At 39.3% G+C, this 19,182-nt stretch overlaps 1 protein-coding gene across 1 annotated transcript in view; it reads left to right on the forward strand.

The window, feature by feature from the left end:
• Positions 1–1,907: 1,907 nt before the first annotated feature.
• The window catches only part of plppr4a (phospholipid phosphatase related 4a), a 28,009-nt gene continuing 10,734 nt past the window's right edge, over positions 1,908–19,182 (forward strand). The window contains exons 1-4 of the mRNA XM_058414616.1: positions 1,908–2,428; positions 10,468–10,653; positions 17,534–17,663; positions 18,226–18,421. Of these exons, the coding sequence (XP_058270599.1) occupies positions 2,351–2,428; positions 10,468–10,653; positions 17,534–17,663; positions 18,226–18,421 (590 nt within the window). The 5' untranslated portion in view covers positions 1,908–2,350. The remainder of the gene's footprint in view (positions 2,429–10,467; positions 10,654–17,533; positions 17,664–18,225; positions 18,422–19,182) is intronic.

Genomic DNA, 19,182 nt, shown 5'->3' on the forward strand with positions numbered 1-19,182 from the left:
CCTAAACCTTGTGGAAAGCCTTCCCAGAAGAGTTAAAGCTGTTATAGCTGCAAAGGGTGCGGCAACTCCATATTACATCCATGTGCATGTAAAGGCAGACGTCCCGAAACCTTTGGCAATATTGTGTACTTAATTCTAACGTACTATTTTTTGACTAATGTTACAGCGAATAAATCCCACAAGATGGCGCAATTGCTCACTTAAAAACAGTCATCTGGGAAAAAAAGAGAAAAAAAAATCCAGTATAAACACGCTACATATACTCCAGTGTATTTTGCAGCTTGCATCATTACCTTGACATCCATTTTGAAACGGTTCATTGCAGTCATTGATGAGCCAATGCACATTTATAAAAGATTAGAGAGTGGCTACAATGAATAGTGTATTTTACCTGAGGGAAGATAAAGTCAAATTAGGTCAAGCCTATTTTACTGCCATGCACTCTATAGTCGGTATACATGCTCACAAAGTGACAAAATCTGCAGAGTCTGCAGGATAACAACTGTGTGCAACACACACAGGACAGTATAAATCACACAATAGCTAAAATTGCAAATGGTGCCACAAAGGTGCAAAGTGATAGTTCAGGTGCAAAATACAAGTAGGACTGTGAATAAAATCACAGTATATGTGAACTACAGTGCACAGACCAGCTGAGGGTAACACTGGGGGTGAAACGATGAATAAATGAAGCCTTTACCACAGAGAAGTGACTTGGTATACAGTATGTAAACACAATGCACAGTACTTACATTCTAGATCCAGAAGGGCATAGAAAAATATAAGTAAATAAGAAATAACATACTTTCTGCAATTGGTATATATTTAAATATCAGATAAGTCTTAATCTCACAAAGTTCAAGTACTACACCAAATGCAGTTTAGCACAATAAACACATTTACACATTTAACGGTAAAATGTAATGTAAACAGTGTGGTGTAAGCAGATGAATATAATAGAGTAGGTAATGTGCATAATTATGCCTTCTAAGATGTAATGGCATATTACAACTTAGAATTAGAGGCAATTTAGCATTGGTAAGCCACCCACGTGTTTTTGGGAACCTTCACAGAAACTCCACACAGACAGAAACTTGAGCTCAGGATCAAACCGAGACTCTGGAGCCATCTCACCATTTTAGATTGAGATCCTTGAATCTTACTTTGACACTTGAACTAAATTTCAATATGAGGTTTGCTGAAAAAGAAAATAAATGCCAATAACTTGGAGTTTGTACTGCAAACTTTACCCAGTGATCTCTAATGATCAGACAAAGTCTAATCCAGCACACAGCTGAGCAGACGAAAGGTTATGCTAAGGGGTTTTTAAAAAGAGATTTAAACTCAGTCTTTGGGTCTGTGGTAAACTCTTTTGGGGATGTGGTAGCTTAGTGGTTAAGGTGTTGGATTACTAATGTGAAGGTTGTGAGTTTGCATCCCATGTCCACCAAGCAGCCACTGCTGGGCCCCTGAGCAAGACCCTTAACCCTCAATTGCTCAGTTCTACCAAATGAGATAACACTCTTGATTATGGCGTCTGCTAAATGGCAGAAATGTAATGGAACTCTAACTCATTAGTGCCTTAGGGCCAACTACTAGTTGCACACATGAAGAGAGTTTAAGAACTCTATATATGCTCTATGCACGTGAGATGCCAATATTCACACGCACGCATTATCCATGGCGCAGACGCAAAAGACAAGTTCACCTGTGGCATAGATGCTCAAGTTATCTTGGAAGGCGTGCAGCAATTAATGTGAAATCCAGGCACGCAACCCAACAAAACCCCCCAAATGCACACAGGCAACCTCTACGCACACGCGCGCGCGGGCACGGCACCCCAACGTACGCGCACCCGCACACACGCACGCGCAAACATTCACCTCCCGCCCCTTCCAAAATCAGACACGGGTGCACACACATGCATATAGGCGCCCGCAAGTGACACACGAACGCGCGCTCTCTCTCTCTCACTCACTCTCACACACACACACACAGCGTGAAAGTGGGTTTTTAGCACACCTCTGACGTCACTCCAGCACGTCACCTTCTTCTCTCGTCTCCACTCGGCGTTAATCTGTGGAGGAGTCTGAAGCGTCTCTGCGTCTCTCGGTGTCTGTGCGCTGAGCTGGGCAGTGGAGGATCGTTAGCGCTTATTAAAGGATGCTGCATGGGTTCACAGCGTTGCAGTGGCTCTGCTTCCTCTCATTCCCACCCTGAGCATGGACAACTAAATCAGGACTAAAAGGGGACTAAAGAAGGTCTAAACACGCACCGATTCACACCAAGAGGGAGTTTATCATTCTTCAACATTAACAAAAATCCCCACAGGAGACACTCGCACTTCATCATGTCGACCAAAGAGAGACTTAAAGCCAGCATGAGCAAAGAGAGCGTCACTCTGCTGCCCTGCTTCTACTTTGTGGAGGTAAGACAGCTCCAGCAGAGACACATTACACCCTGCAGGGACACACTGGAACTATTACACTACCCAGTGATAAATTAACACACCTACAGCATTCATGTGTGTCAGGCTGTACGTGTTAATTCAATACAGTCTAAGCCATGTAGGTATTATCTCAACATCATAAGGTTAACTTTAACCCACTAGGTTTTAATTAATAAATGTGTGTGCATCAATTTACAACAGCAAATACAAATTAATTACAATAGACATCATTTTGAAGCCATAAATGTTAAAGTTAATTACATTTAACTCAACCCAGTTGTGCTCCAAAGTACCTGGTTCACTCTTGAGCATTGGTTTGTGTCATGTGCTCCCAGTGTCTTGTGTGGGTTTCCTCTGGGTTCTCTGGTTTCATCCCACCTCCCAAGTCTTAGCCAGTATGTAGGCTGATCCCATCCAGAATGTGTTCCTGCTCCAAGCATGCAGTGTTCCCAGGATTGGCTCAGAATGTTCCCCAAACCCAACTAGGATAAAGCGCCTACAGAAGATGAATGAATGAAAATGGTGTTCATTCAGCATAATGATGTTTATTTTAGCCCAGCAGGTGTACTTTAATCCTCTTGGTGTATTCTTAAAGATTGCAAGTTAGCTCAAAGCTTTATGATTTATTTTTCATCCATTGGATATTATAGCTGCAGAAGTTAATTGGTCATGCTAGGTGTATTGGTCATGCTAAATTGCCCATAGGTGTGAATGTGTGTGTACATAGCGTCTGCAGTGGACTTGGGTGTATTCCCACCTCATGCCCAGCCTTGGGATAGGCAATAACACTATAAGGTATTCTAACCATTGAGATGTTGAGCAGTTCGGATCTATAAGAGTTCATTTAACCATTAAGAAGTCACTTAAAGAGCAAGACTTATTTTTCATATCTATTTTTTTAAGACTGTAGATGTTCATTCCCCACTGAAAATGAACTACGCTGTTAGTTATTACAAAATTTCAGAGTCAATCCAGACTTAATTAAACACAGGAGGTGTTAATATAACACTATAAAATCAAATAAAATCAACCCTGGTCACTGTATGCTTTAATATAACAAATGATAACTTTATTCAGCTAATTTTGCTGTCAAATGCATACAGTATCTTCAAAAATTCAAAAAAGATGCAACTTTTTTGCGATTTTTTTTTGTGGAAAACTACTTAATTTGGTGAAATCGCAAGCACAGGATCGCAAGAACAGCTACTACAAGTGAAGACATGTTATCTGTGATAGCTGTGCTCATGTTTGACACACATGAATCGAAGAGGGCTTTGGCAGAATGCATGTTTTGATGACTAGAACACTACACATCTTTACTGCAATGTGTAGAAAATCTGCAATAAATGTAAACATTTGCAAGCTCCTTCAAATATCCTGGAGTTTGCTGGATTGCCTTCATTTCCGCAATCGCAGAATCACAAAATCATTGTGTGTTATTCTCATTTATACCACAGTGTTGTTGGATTGCTTATTCTTATTAGTCAGATGGTGTTAATTAATGTTTTATAACAAGCAGCTTTGACAGTAGTGTAGTGTTCCCAGGAACATCCTCCTCAATTACCTAATCCTAATAATTAAAACATTTTGTGCTGCCATTTATCAAAGAAAAGGAAATTTTTTTATGAGACGGAAGGAGTCTCCAGTATCAGCCCCTGGGGGGGTCACTGGGACGGGGAAAGTCTTCAAGCCAAAAGACTTTGGAAGAGAAGAAATAGTGGCTGAAGGCAGAAGAAGTGCTTATAGCTGTTATAAGTGATACGTGGAATAAGATTATTTCATAATATTGACAATTCATTAATTCATAAATAATAATTCATTAATAATTCCATGATGTTAGAGGAATAACAGATCTGGACATTAGTGTTACTGGTAAATAATCAACACCAAGGTGGTGACAGCAAGTCTTAACTATCGCCGTATTTTTGCTCAGTTGCTCTAAAATTGAACTTATTCTGAACATGTGCAATTTTACATGTCTTGATACCACTTTGCTTTAACCTTTAAACAGGAATAACATGGCCTTGTGTCATTATATAAAGCAAAACGACTGCTTCATACAAACTCTTCTCCTCCTTTGTTCACACAAGACTGAAAGTAGGACAGTAAGCTCCTGAGAAATATCCTCCATATCCGTAACACAGGACAGCAGCCATGTGGTTAATGTCCTCTCAGGGGTCACAAGTCATTTAAACCCCAATACAAAACCTTTTCCCTTTCAGAAGAAAGTAACAAGGATTAGATCCTAGATGTAATTTGCTTTATGGTTGTTATATCCATGCAGTGAGCAGGAACATATCTGATACATGTCTATAACAGTGGTGCTAAACCGGCCATGTGAGATTGCTGTGTTGGGATATGAGCCAAGAGCGCAATACAGAGATTTATGGGACAATGATATGAACATCTACTGAATTTACTGCCTCATGTCTGATAGATCATCATGATTATGAGAGGGTTTATGGGTTGTTTTATTGCAGCATAGGGGTAGACACAGGACACAGGGCTTGACTGACTGATGTAATATTTCTAAGCTATATTCTGCCTCCTGCTTCTATACGTTGGTGAAATATATGTCTTTCTTTGCCACACAGTTCAGCCAAAAAATATATATATATATAGTTCCTTTATTAAGAGTAAACAATTGTGTGTTTGGTGTCCAAAAAGTTGTTATAGTTTTCTACTAGAGGTACGGTGGCTTAGTGGTAACCACATTTGCACTTCCAGGATAGGGGGTTTGATTGCTGCTTTTGCCCTGTGTGCACAGAGTTTGCATGTTCTCTCTGTGCTTTTGGGGTTTCCTCAGGTGCAGTTTCAGGTGAGTGTGTATGATTTAGATATGCAGTTTACCTGGCAGCTGTAATCTAGCCTAACAGCTTAAGTACCAAACTAGAGAAGGACACCAGACATGGACTAGTTCATCGTCTGCATGTTGGCTGAGGAGAAAATTATATAACTTTCATTTTGCCTGAACTGTTCACTTAATGAAATACCAATAAGCGATTAAGAACATACCAACAAAGGCTTATCATACTGTTTATAAACCAAATTTATTTTTAGCTCACGAAAAATTAAAGCACCGGAATTGTTCTGGCATTGGATTCACTTAAGTCACATTTGATAAACAGTATTGTAGCCTTAAGCTTCTGTTACTTGGGCCACATTGACTAACGGTCTTCTACCCAAAAGAGTGATCCTTTCTTTCAGTCCAGTGACCAGAGAACATTCATGGTCTGCTAACCATAGACCCATAAATTTATTTCCTAAAGAGAGATTCTCTCAGTCGTGATCGTGTCATAACCCTGCAGTTCAGCACTGTTTTAGCTTGTGCTCGTCACCTTCACCTCAGTCAGAAGAGTGTATCAGTCATTCCACATGTGTTTCTTGAAGCACTGGGGTTAGAGAGTGTGAGGTTTTTCGACATTCCACAGTAAACTCGAAGCAATAATATATATAAAGTCATTTCCTTCACTCAATTTTCTTCACACTCGCTATATCTCAGTGGGTTGCAGAGCATAATGGAATAGTGGTCTACTTAAAATACAGTTGAAATGGAACATCAATTTGTGAAGTACACAGATTTTTATTCCCCCTCCTTATCCCTTCCACAATCTCCCAGTTATAAAGGTGTGATTTGTAACTTTTAAAGGTGCCTCTATTCTTTTAATAATCTCACTTTATTCGTGATTGAGTTTCTCTTAGGTTTCTCATCTTATGCCGTTTTTCTTCTGTGTGAAATCTTGCCTGTTTCTTCCGCAGTCAGTTCTAATTTGTGTACGCTGTTACCTGGTTACAACTTGGTCTGTTTGTTCTGACATCGATTTATAAATATCTGTTATATGTGGATATATGGAGATAAATTTATTTTGGTCATTTTGTTATTTAAATGCTTAATGAATAATACACTGTAATTATAATACAATGGATAATGTTCTGAAGGTACGCTAGAACAGATGATGTACATTTTCAGCATTTTAGTATAAAAATGGGGACTAGAATGTACAATACTCACATACTTACATAAAATTACAGCACTCACATAATTTTCATAGTTACTTATAATATTAAAGACATAATAGGTAATTGAAGCACCACGTTAACTGTTATAGTCCATATAAGAGTGTTACCATAGTTACCATTAGTCACTACAGTAAAACTGTGGTAGTATTATAGATATGAACTTAAGAAACCTTACTATCCTGCAGCACAATAAAATCATTGTTTATGAAATAATAATTTGTCAACTATTCTGTAGGAAGCTACTAAGCAAAAGGTGGATGGAGAGAAACGAAAAATAAATTATTTGAAATATGAATTATACATAAGGCTTCTTGTTGACAGTTCAGATGGGACAAAAAGGAAACGAGATGAGTTTGATGATGAGTAGAGGTTGTTTTTTGTTTTGTTTTTTGACATCAGATTGCCTTGACCGTCAAATGTCGACGTGGAGTAAATAATGTGGAAACTAGCTTGAAATGGGTTTCATGTTTCATAGCTGCTCGAAATTTTATTCAATTTATGGATTGTCCTTATTTATACTGCTCAGGAATATGAGGTTAACTCCATAATCTTTTAAATCAGCAACCGAGAGAAGTTCCGCCAAGGCATATTAATTGATATCTTTATCACTGAAGCAGCTTCTCAGCACAAATCGGTAAGTTCAAGAAGCTGTTAAGTTCTAGTACTTTCTAAATGAGTCAGAACAAGACTCCTGTCATATAAACCATTTCAGGAGTGTAAAGGTTTGTTGTTTCTAGTTTATTTCTATGTTTTAAGCCCGAGCAGCACAATACATGATAATTACTTTTTAAAATAATTAAGTTGCCAAATCGAATTTGTTGGGAAAACATTAAAATAGCTTAAAGATAAATAAAATGATTCATTTATGGATGTATACTCTGTTAAATAGGCAGCTGGCTGAGATGAATAGCTCTAATGAGTTGTCACTGGTCAAATTTGGCAGGCTAGTTAATGTAATGAGCCATTTTCTCAGAGCTAATGATACATCTAAAAATTGATTACACTTAAATTACAGTGAAATATGTTATGTTATGCGGGGGCATTTATGTATTTTGCTGCCACGATTTGAGTCCACTTGTTCCACTAAAGAGAAGGATCCCAGCAAACCGATTCTTGATCCAAAATGCAGTTGCGTGACTTGTTTTCAGCCTGCTTAAGTTCTCCCACTTCAACCCACTGCTACGTTCCCTCCACTGGCTTCACACATCAGATTCACAACACTGATGCTTGCCTACAAAGCCAAGAATGGACCAGCACCCTGTTACCCCAAAGCTCTTATTACTCCTCACACCGCACCACGCTCCCTCAGATCTACTAGCTCTGCTCACCTAGTACCACCATCTCTCAGGGTACAAGGTAGGTAAACATCTAGACTCTTCTCTTTTCTGGCACCGAGGTGGTGGAATGAACTTCCCTTAGATGTCCGTACAGCCGAGTCACTGACCGTCTTCAAATGACAGATAAAGACCTACCTCTTCCTGAAACACTTAAACTAGCTATTTTCCATGTTTGTTTCATGTTGTGTTAAATAAAAGAAAACACTGTTTTTTAGATCGTATCCTAAGTCTGTGACTTGTTGAACCAGTGTATTCACTGAGAGAGCACATTTTCTACATTGCTCTGGATAAAAGCATCTGAAATATAAATGTAAGTGATCAGCTTTATTTTCCTGATGGGCGTGGTCTCCTCCAGGATGACTCCTCCCCAACCTACAAGGTACAAGGGCTCTCTGAACGGTTGATGAGGATGAAAATAAAGTAAATCATTTCCTATGACCTTCACAAGCACTAGATCTCAACCTAACAGAACATCTGTGACAGATGTTTAGAGCAAGAGTGTTACTATCATTAGCACCATCATCTCCACCACCATTATCACAACACCAGCTGAGAGAATGTTTTGGTTTTTTTCCCAAAGAATGGTGTTTATCCCTTCGAGTACAATTCCAGAGACTTGACAACTGATGCCAAGGAGCACTGAAGCTGTTCTTGTGGCTTGTTGTAGCCCAAAACCTTGCTAACGTACTTCATATTGATTTTTCCCATCGGCTGTATTTATATTATTCATTATATACTACTACTGATGTCTTACTGCCTGGAATCATCTAGAAGCTCTATTCTATACTGTATATTTTCTATTAGCTCTAGATAGTTTTAGATTCATAGTATATGTTCTGGGTTATGTATTTGTGTGTTATGAGTATATCCATGGATATTTTGACCTGCATATATACCTAATAAAGGTTTTCTATAGTAACATAACTACAGTACACACTCTTTGCCCATAGCCTTGTTTATTATAATTTATTATTTTTTATTAATTAATTATTTGTTTGTTTCTTTGTTTGCTTGATTGCTTCAATCTGCTATCTATCTATCTATCTATCTATCTATCTATCTATCTATCTATCTATCTATCTATCTATCTATCTATCTATCCCTCTTCATGCGCATAGATAAGGGTTTGCTAGTCATGAGTGAGTCTCTCTCATAAATTGATATAATATTGATCAGATGCTGTTTGTCAGTCCAGCCGTGCTGCTTGGTTCATTCGCTTCTTTTCAAATATTTTGCCTGTAAGGGCTTTGACTGCTTCTGATCTATATCTTTGTTTCCAAAGAGATTTTCACCCTCTTTTCAGACATAAAAAGATCACAGCAGGAACTGATTTAACACCCGCAAGACTCCTGTGGACATTTGCAGGAATTTCACAAAGCAGTCTGTTGGAGCTTCAGAAAATTTCAGTTGTAATTGTACACATTGCAAAAAAAAAATGGCATTGTTACGGCTAGAAAAATCATGAATATAGTCGGGTATCTACTAATGCCTGTTAAAAAAATGAGACTAAACCTAAAATAAGTTATTAAAACATTTCTTGTTCTATTGGCAGACAATTCCACTATTTTTTCTTCTAATTTTAAGCATTTATTTCTAGAATGAAACAACATTTTCTGGCAGTAGAATATAAACATTTACAGTCTAGAAATATATTTAATAATTTTACATATGTTTTACTGAAATCCTATAATAAGAAATACTGTCAACATTTGACTATTTTCCAGACATTTTCACATGTACAGTTTTTATTTATTTATTTATTTATTTATTTATTTATTTATTATAACAACAGGAAACGACATGGTTTCATATCAGGGTTCTTTTTTATATCACTTTTGTAGGCTTCATTGTAAAGGAAACATAAGAAAATTTGGACACAGGAAAGGCTTACCTAGAGCATGCTACAGCTATATATTTTACTGTCATGTTAAAAAATGTTATTATTCTGTTTTGACATGTAAAAATTATGACCATTATGGTGCAAACTTGTGACTGGTGACTGGTTTGACACATCAGACATCACTACATAAAATTAGTAATCCAGGACTAGGCTGCTTCTATCCCAAGACAAGCCTAGCACAGTTTTATGGATTATTAAATATATCACAACATCAATGTCAAATACACTGACCAGGCATAACATTATGACCACCTAGCTAATAATGTGTTGGTCCCCCTTTTCCAAACTGTCATGCACTGTGTATTCTGACACCTTTCTATCAGAACCAGCATTAACTTCTTCAGCAATTTGAGCAACAGTAGCTCGTCTGTTGGATCGGATCACACGGGACAGCCTTCGCTACCCACGTGCATCAATGTGCCTTGGCCGCCCATGGCCCTGTCGCCGGTTCACCACTGTTCCTTACTTGGACCACCTTTAACAGATACTGACCACTGCAGACCGGGAACACCCCACAAGAGCTGCAGTTTTGGAGATGCACTTTATGTAGCTAGGACAACTTACTTTAAGTCATTAGCACAATGTTCTATATAGTTTTATGTAGCACCAGGGTCCTGGAGAAACGTTGTTTCATTTCACTGTGTACTGCGTCACCTATACATGATTGAAAAGCTTCTTGACTTGACTATATTATTATCAATATCATCTTCATTTTATTTGCAGTTGACTGTAATAACCCTCGTCTATCTCTTCACATGCAGCTCCCGATCCTGGCCTCCTCAGTGGTCAGTCTGTACTTTTTGGAGCTGACAGACATTTTCAAGCCTGTGCACTCAGGCTACAGCTGCAATGACCGGAGCCTGAGCATGCCCTACATCGATCCCAACAAGGAGGTCGTACCGTTCCTCATGCTCTTCAGCCTGGCGTTTGTAATTCCTGCAGCCACGGTCAGTTCCTGAATCTCTCACACACATAAAAAAAAAAAAAAAAACAGCTGTGGGTCAGATCTGGAGTCGAACACACACTTAACACTACAGTGCTTTACAGTTCCACATTTTTAGCGAACATAGCGATCCAGGTTAAGAAGGGAAATAAAATGGAGGATTATTATGTAATGAGTGTAGTGGAGTGTGTTATAGACTTGCGGAACATGAGGACTAGAACATGAGTTGCACTGATTTTTAAAAGTGAGTCCTTCTTACAACACAGTTCAGTTTAAAACATGACGTGAGACAATGAGCCAGTGAGAACGCTTTCACATGTTGGTGGTGATGAGTGTCAGTACTGTATAAACATTCTGCTCTGTAATGTCAGACTCCACAATTATCACATCGTCGTGAATTAGAGTCTGTTGAACTTCTAGTGTATAGAATGTGAAAATGTAAATAACTCCTCTGGCCTGAAGGAGGCTTTACCTCCATATTGCAAAACCTTGCATCCAGCATTACTGTCAAAGCTGTTTTCAATAAATCAGTATGTAAATATATTCATGGATTGGCATGGCTTGGGCATTTAAGCACACGGTAGAATGTATGTGCAAAATTATACCTTTGTTTCTACCCTCACGTGTAACATTTGCCATGTGCAGTTCTTTCTTGTGTGCTTTTATACGTCCTTCTTTGCCGTGTTAAATCTATGTGTCTGACTGAGAACCCGTGTAAGAATTCCAATGCCCCTGTTGTGCAAATGGTAATAAAGGCTTCTTGAATATTGAATCTTAAATCTTGAACGTGAGGTGCAAGCCTAACAGATCGAAACTTTAGATGACTAAAAAAGTGTTGGTGTGAATTGGGCTTTAGTGATTTATTTGTGATTTAGCAGCCAGAGAGCACTTTCCCGCTGTTAGTTACTTTTTATCTTCTATTGCAGTTTTATACTGATAGGTGCTGGCGTCTAGGTGATAGCATCAGCTCATTGATGTAGCAGTGAGGCTTGCTAGCAGATCTTTCTTTATAATAATAGTGCCCTGGTTTACAGTTTGATATAGAGACACGTCAGATAATTGTATCAGGGCTATAGGGCGAGAGTTCAGGTCCAACGCACTAACTTTATAGATATAAAGACACATCAGATAACTGTATCAGAACTATCAAGAGTTCAGGTCCAACGCACTAGGTTTTGTAGGAGTGTTTGTTGAATCGACAGACAGAATCAACATGGCTAACAGTGATGCCAGTAGAGTTTATCTGTGGTGCTATATCTCTGTTTCAGTTAGTTGATTGTTTTTAATCTGATGTAATTGGTCAACAATGGATAGCTTTTGCAGAACCCCAGGCTGAATGGCTTTCCTCCTGGTTTTCTCCCATCTCCTAAAACCTTCTGCTAGGTGGGTTGACTATGCTAAGGCGGATTTCATACATAGGTTTTTTCCAGGCTTGGGGCTGTTTGAGCCCGTAGAGTCCATAGCATATTTGGTGAAGTCTGAAGACTGTTTTTAAACCCAGGAGCAGTCCATAAAACCGACCCTTCGTCCTTTTGAAAACAGTGTACTGGGGATTGCTTCAACTAAACTGTGGTAGAGTTCACATCAGGTGTCAAAGCTCAGGTATCTGCTCATCATGAAAAATCCATGTCTTGTGCCATCCTGCCCAGCAAGAAATGGCTAAGAATGGCTCCTAATTTGCAAGTATTCCTGCAAAATGATATTTTGCGCATCTAAAAAGCACTCTTCAGCACTGCTTGGGTGTATTATGTGTACTATAGGAAAATAATTATAAAAGTAGGTAACAGTAAAAGATTTAAACTAGTGCCTGAAATCTTGCAAATTCTGATACAAATGTGATGCATGGAATTTTGCAGTTGAGCCATGCTTCAGAATTTATTCTGTCTCGCCTCCAAACGAGCCTAGACTTAGCCTTAGGTGACGCTTCAAGTTTTCAGGCCAAGTGTATAAACTCACTAAACTGCCCCTAGGTTTCAATAAGTGTGTTACATTGTGTGTGTGCATTTTGTCCTGACATGGTTGGTGTCCCCATTCATAGTGTGTCCTCATGCCAAGCTCCTAGGCTCAGGATAGGCTCAGAATCCACTATAACCCCCAGACCAGGTATAACTGCTTAATGAAAATGAATCAACAAACCTTTTTCTTTACTGAGATTTGTGATTATCTATGAACATCTATGATTATAAACACTACAAAATGCCACTGTTATTAAACTATGACTTCATATAGAGCAGTGCCTTTAATTCTGGTCTCTACTGTACACCCAACTCACACGATTCAACTGATAAATAAGCCTGAAGTACATTAAGGCTCCAGGACCATGCTTGAGAACCACCGGTTTAAAGCTGTGTGTAAGTGTAGTGTAGCCTAGCTAAAGGAATGCAATTATTGCAAACTGTGATGCATATGGTGGCTAAAAAAAAAAAAAAGAACGTCATCTTTCTTGAAGAGTTGCACACCGTGTCAAGGTTTGCTTGTTTTAATATGCAAATCTCAATGTCAAATTAGCATATACTCCCACCTCAGCATAAAGCAGTGACTCAGGATCCTCGGTTAAACTTTCTTCTTCAGGGGACAGGTACGCTCTTTCTCTCTCTCTCTCTCTCTCTCTCTCTCTCTCTCTCTCTCTCTCTCTATCTCAGTTGTCAGTGCAATTTTGGCTACCACCTACCCAGGATGCATTTTGCACATGCACTAGGCACATAATGAAAGATGGTCACTATTTGTATGTTAGTATCATGCACTGAATGCTAATACACAGTACCATCATGGTTTTTGATCATTATAAATTGCTTTAACGTGAAATGGCCTTTGGCTTAATCAGAGGGTTCATTTGTGGCTGAGATGTTCACACCGAAGAGAATGAACGAATGAGATAGGGATTCTCTCTGGGTTTAAAGCAGCAGAATACTTCCTGTGCCTATTTTAGAATATGTTCTTTTAAAAAAAAAGATGTGGTCCAGCCAGCCTTTGAGTTCTTTGGCATATTTGTACTGTAACTTTATTATAATCGTGTTATCCAGGGATTTATGTGAATTTTTTTACACTAGCCGAATGGAGACTTGAAGGTCAGAGATATTATAACCTGCACTTAGAATCTTGTATTATTTATTGGGTTAAGTCTGTCACTCACTTTCTCTCTTTCTATTTCATCAGCATCTTTCATGTTTCATTGATTAGACCCAGTGTCCTTGACGTGATATCAGATAGCTGTGACAGTCTGCTCAAGCAATTGCTTGTTCTATTATTCAGGTGTAAATAAGAAGAGAAATCCAAAAATTATCATTTCTTTTAAAAATTTGATGTGATGAGGTCATGGGGGGCTCAGTGACTCAAATCCTGCCTCAGTCCTGCATGTGGAGTTTGCATGTTCTCCTCATTGGTTTCCTCTGGGTACTCCAGTTTCCTCCCCCAGGTCAAAGACATTCATTGTAGACTGATCGGCATCACTAAATTGTGTGTGTGTGTGTGTGTGTGTTGGCACCTTCTCAAATCCCCAGGGAGAGACTCCAGGTTCCCTGTGAGTAGGATAAATGGTACAGGAAATAGATGGATGGAGGTGATTAGGTCAGTACTATTAACTGAATTAGAGTAGGGTAGATAGCTTGAACTAAGCATTTAATTGTTGCGACCTTACTTATAAAGGAAACACACTTTCATAGAGTTCTACATAGAACCGTTAAGAGATTCCCATGTAATGTATGAAATGAGGATTTTTGTGAAGATAAAGTGTGATGGCTGAGTTGATACAATATAAGTAAGTAAGGAAGGAAGGTAGGAAGGAAGGAAGAAAGAAGGGAGGGAGGCAGTAAGAAAGGCAGGAGAAGGAAGGAAGGAAGGAAGGAAGGAAGGAAGGAAGGAAGTGAGGGACAGAGGGAGGCAGTAAGAAACGAAGGCAGAAAAGAAGGGAGGGAGGGAGGCAGTAAGAAATTCAGGAGAAGAAAGAAAGAAAGAAAGAAAGAAAGAAAGAAAGAAAGAAAGAAAGAAAGAAAGAAAGAAGGGAGGCAGTAAGAAAGGCAGGAGTAGGAAGGAAGGAAGGAAGTGAGGGACAGAGGGAGGCAGAAAGAAAGAAAGAAAGAAAGAAAGAAAGAAAGAAAGAAAGAAAGAAAGAAGGGAGGGAGGCAGTAAGAAAGGCAGGAGAAGGAAGGAAGTGAGGAACAGAGGGAGGCAGTAAGGCAGTAAGGAAGGAAGGAAGGAAAGAAGGGAGGGAGGCAGGAAGGAAGGAAGGAAGGAAGGAAGTGAGGGACAGAGGGAGGCAGTAAGGAAGGAAGGAAGGAAGGAAAGAAGGGAGGGAGGGAGGCAGTAAGAAAGTCAGGAGAAGGAAGGAAGGAAGGAAGGAAGGAAGCAAGGGAGGGAGGGAGGGAGGCAGGAAGGAAGGAAGGATGCGAGGGAAGGAGGGAGGGAGGGAGGCAGTAAGGAAGGAAGGAAGGAAGGAAGGAAGAAAGAAAGAAAGAAAGAAAGGAGAAGGAAGGAAGGAAGGAAGGAAGGAAGGAAGGAAAGGAGGGAGGCAGTAAGAAAGTCAGGAGAAGGAAGGAAGGAAGGAAAGAAGCAAGGGAGGGAGGGAGGGAGGGAGGCAGGAAGGACGGAAGGAAGGAAGGATGTGAGGGAGGGAGGGAGGCAGTAAGGAAGGAAGGAAGGAAGGAAGGAAAGAAAGGAGGGAGGGAGGCAGTAAGAAAGTCAGGAGAAGGAAGGAAGGAGGGAAGCAAGGGAGGGAGGCAGGAAGGACGGAAGGAAGGAAGGATGCGAGGGAGAGAGGGAGGCAGTAAGGAAGGAAGGAAGGAAGGAAGGAAGGGAGGGAGGGAGGGAGGGAGGGAAGGAGGAAGGAAGGAGGGGAGGGAGGGAGGGAGGGAGGAAGGAAAAGAAAGAAAGAAAGAAAGAAAGAAAGAAAGAAAGAAAGAAAGAAAGAAAGAAAGAAAGAAAGAAAGAAAGAAAGGATTAACTTGAGTTAAAAGCCATGTTTCCTTTAGTGAGACTGAACCTTCATTAGTTTCACTGTAGAACATAAAGTGATGCATGTATTTGATAGGATGAAAGGTTCGGCTGTTATCATGAAGAAGTATGCTGAGGATGGCCTACAGATATTTTTTTCCTTTCTGTTTTGGTCTCCTCTACATGAATCCTTGCTTGAACATTTACTGACGCAAAAACAGGGGAAAAAAGCATTTTATGTAAACATTTTCATTTGACCGTTTTGCATTATGCACATTAGATCAGTGGAAGCATGGCTAATGTTCAGACCCTTGGGTTTTAGCTGGTGAGGTTCAGAGCTCAAGTAGCTTAAATCCTCCTCATTAACTCTCATTCATTGATTCTAGTCTCATGCAAGACATGTCCAATTTAGGTCAATGCAGATTTAAGCTTCTGTAGTGTCCTTAACTGTGATGCACTGGATCAGTCGATGGAAATGTGTTTAGATGCCTCATTTGCAGCACTTTAGTAAGAATTACGGCTTTGATGGATCAAGAGTCTAACTGGTTTTCCAAAGTCAGAATATGACGAGTGTGTGTGTGTGTGTGTGTTTGTTACCCCAGGACAGAACCTGTAGACACCAGACTGACGTGTTACTTCTTTCCATCTCTTTATTCAGACTCTCTGTCCGCCATTCTCTCTCCTCCTTTCTATTGTTCTCTGTCTCGACATTTTACATAAAAGATCAGGCTGTGTAAATCTGAAACTGAGCTGCATCTACATCTTTCTCTTGGGTCTTCGCTCTTCCTGGTTCTTTTGTTCTTTTGTGTGACAGATGCTCATCTTGCTTAGACAAATATCATCAAGATTAAAAAAAAAAAAGCACACAGTTGTGTGTCTTTTATTCAAACATTCATTCATCCAAAGCGATCTAGAAAGGCTTTTAAGAAAGAATAAAATCACAAAGCTGAGACTTTTAGTGTTAGAGCGCTTGTTGAAGGGGTCAGAGGTGGCTCTCAGACAATTCTGGGATTAAAACAGTTGTTTTTCATAGAATAGCACACACAATTCCCACATTTTTTTCCTTTTTACTCCAAATGCAATGTACAGCATGTGCTTCTCAACATAGCTACAAGGCTAAAGCACCTGTTTTACCCAGAATTCTTTCTTCCTTTATATATTTGCCTCAAACGTACACCCAGTTTATCAGGAACGTCTCACAGAGTGTCTGATTTGGATTAGGTCTAGAAATATGAACAGAAGTTCACCATGTAGCTGGACACTGTAAGGTAATGGGGCAGCCATCTTAGACAGCTAAATTTTTGACGACAATCATATGCTATCACTACTAATGATAGCATAAAGACGTATTTAAACAGGAAATAAATACATTCATTGATTTAGTAAGAAATCTAAGAATGATGGCAAAGAAAACAGACAAAAAATAGTTTGCCAAAAATAGTTTTGCTGTTCATTTTGAACGTTAGCTAGAAACAAAAAAACACCACATCCATTTGTTTGTTTTCATAGCAATTTCTATTTCAATTTATATATATGATATGATATATATGATATATATATAGCAGAAATGGGTTTGATATCAACATTTACTTTGAAGATATAAACATTAGTGTAACTTTTCTATGAATGCTATAGGTAAGCTAGCTAAAAGCAGAAAAATGCATGAAGAACTACAAATTCTTAAAGCCCTAAGTTTCATATGGGACATTGTCCACTACTGGGAAGTTTGACATGACAAAGAAGATCAGTTTTGTACAGTATTTAGTTAAACAAATTTTTCTATATTTTTGACCTCAGCCACATTGACATCCAACAAATTTACCCAGTCCACCAAACAAATGCTTCCATGATCCTAAAAGCTACATCTTCAGCTAATATAACAGAAAACAAACAATCCATCCATCACCGACTAGCACTGTATGTTTGTCTAATCACGACTAAATGTCTCTCCACAGATTATGATCGGAGAAGGCATTCTATACTGCTTCCAGGTCAAAAGAAGAATCAACATAAAAACCGAAGCCAACATAAATGCCGCCGGCTGTAACTTTAATTCCTACATCCGCCGGGCTGTGAGGTTTGTGGGTAGGCATTCATTTATCATGCTCTTTCTTACCCCGCGGTTTGTATTAATTTCCGATAGCAACACTGTTGATAATGTCACACTGTGTAACTTCAAGGATAAGTAACAATGTTTATGTCATTTTTACCCTGTTTTAACTCAGGGTGTTATTAATCACAGTGGCTGAGTGTGTAATTATGTACTGTATGGGTGCATGCATGTGTTGTTTTTCTGTGCCTTACATACATTTTAATCATCATAATTGTTTTAGTAGCTTATACGTTTATAGGTTCAGGTGGTAGATGCGCCTTATGTGTAGATTGTGGGTAAGTATATATGGAAATGAGAGACTCCATTGATGGAAATATGGGTGTAGATTTGAGTCAGTATAAAAATGAATGATTTCACTTTCCAGGCATATTTTTTACAGACTTAGTAATAAAATTACGTTTGTGGCACGACTTTGAGTTCATGTACGAACTCCTGCTCAAGGCAGCCACCACTCTGCACTCTGCAGACAGACACTTCTCAATTATTTTCCGTCTGTAAGAATATACTAAAAATATATATATATTGTGTGTGTAGGTGTTCACATCTTTGGCCTGTGCATCACAGCCCTCATCACAGACATCATCCAGCTGTCCACAGGGTACCACGCTCCCTACTTCCTGACAGTGTGTAAACCCAACTACACCATCCTCAACACCACCTGTGATGATAACTCCTTTATCGTGGAGGACATCTGCTCAGGCTCGGACACAGCAGCCATCAACGCTGGAAGGTTAGAAAGCCGACATAGTGTCATTCAGGCAATCAAGAATAATTAACTCTAGGGTTAAAAATGATCGATTTTTTGAAATTCATCCCTCTTTCGTAACCCTATTGTGAGCTATTTGCTTAAGAACAGTTTTTTTAGCATAAAATTAATCTCACTACATTTAGATTCAATGCAAGATTCAGCCCAAGTATTTGCGCACTATTATAGATGTGTCTAGATTAATATGCACTTCACTGTGACTGTCACAGTAACTGAGTAAAGAAGTATTTTTTTTTTTTATCAGAACATCTTAGCATTGACTGCGATTGCCTGACCAGCAGCAGCGTCCATGCAACATGATGTAGCTGTGCTCATTCTGCAGTGTCATAAAGAGCACATATCCTCCCAAATGTGGTCTGTTCATTCACTGCAGCTCGAATCAGGACAAAGAGGTTAAATAAAAGGATGAGCGTATTAAAATGCCTTATATCTGAATATCATGAAATAAAGCTGTATTGAGGGGGTCTGTAATATGACAAGCCACTTATGGTCACACCTCATGCCAACCCTCATGCCACCACCATGCCACTCTGGGAAGTGGTGGCTCAGACAGTTAAGGCTTTGGGTTGTTGCTCATAAGGTTGGTGGTTCAAGCCAAGCTAACACTGTTTGGTCCTTGACAAAGCCCTTAACCCTATCTGCACCAGTGATGCTGTATCATGGTAACCTGTGCTCTGACCCCAACTTACAAGCTTAAGGTAACCCTTTGCGATTAACTGTTTTTT

Source organism: Hemibagrus wyckioides, linkage group LG17 (assembly GCF_019097595.1).
Source record: "Hemibagrus wyckioides isolate EC202008001 linkage group LG17, SWU_Hwy_1.0, whole genome shotgun sequence".
NCBI classification, from domain to species: domain Eukaryota; kingdom Metazoa; phylum Chordata; class Actinopteri; order Siluriformes; family Bagridae; genus Hemibagrus; species Hemibagrus wyckioides.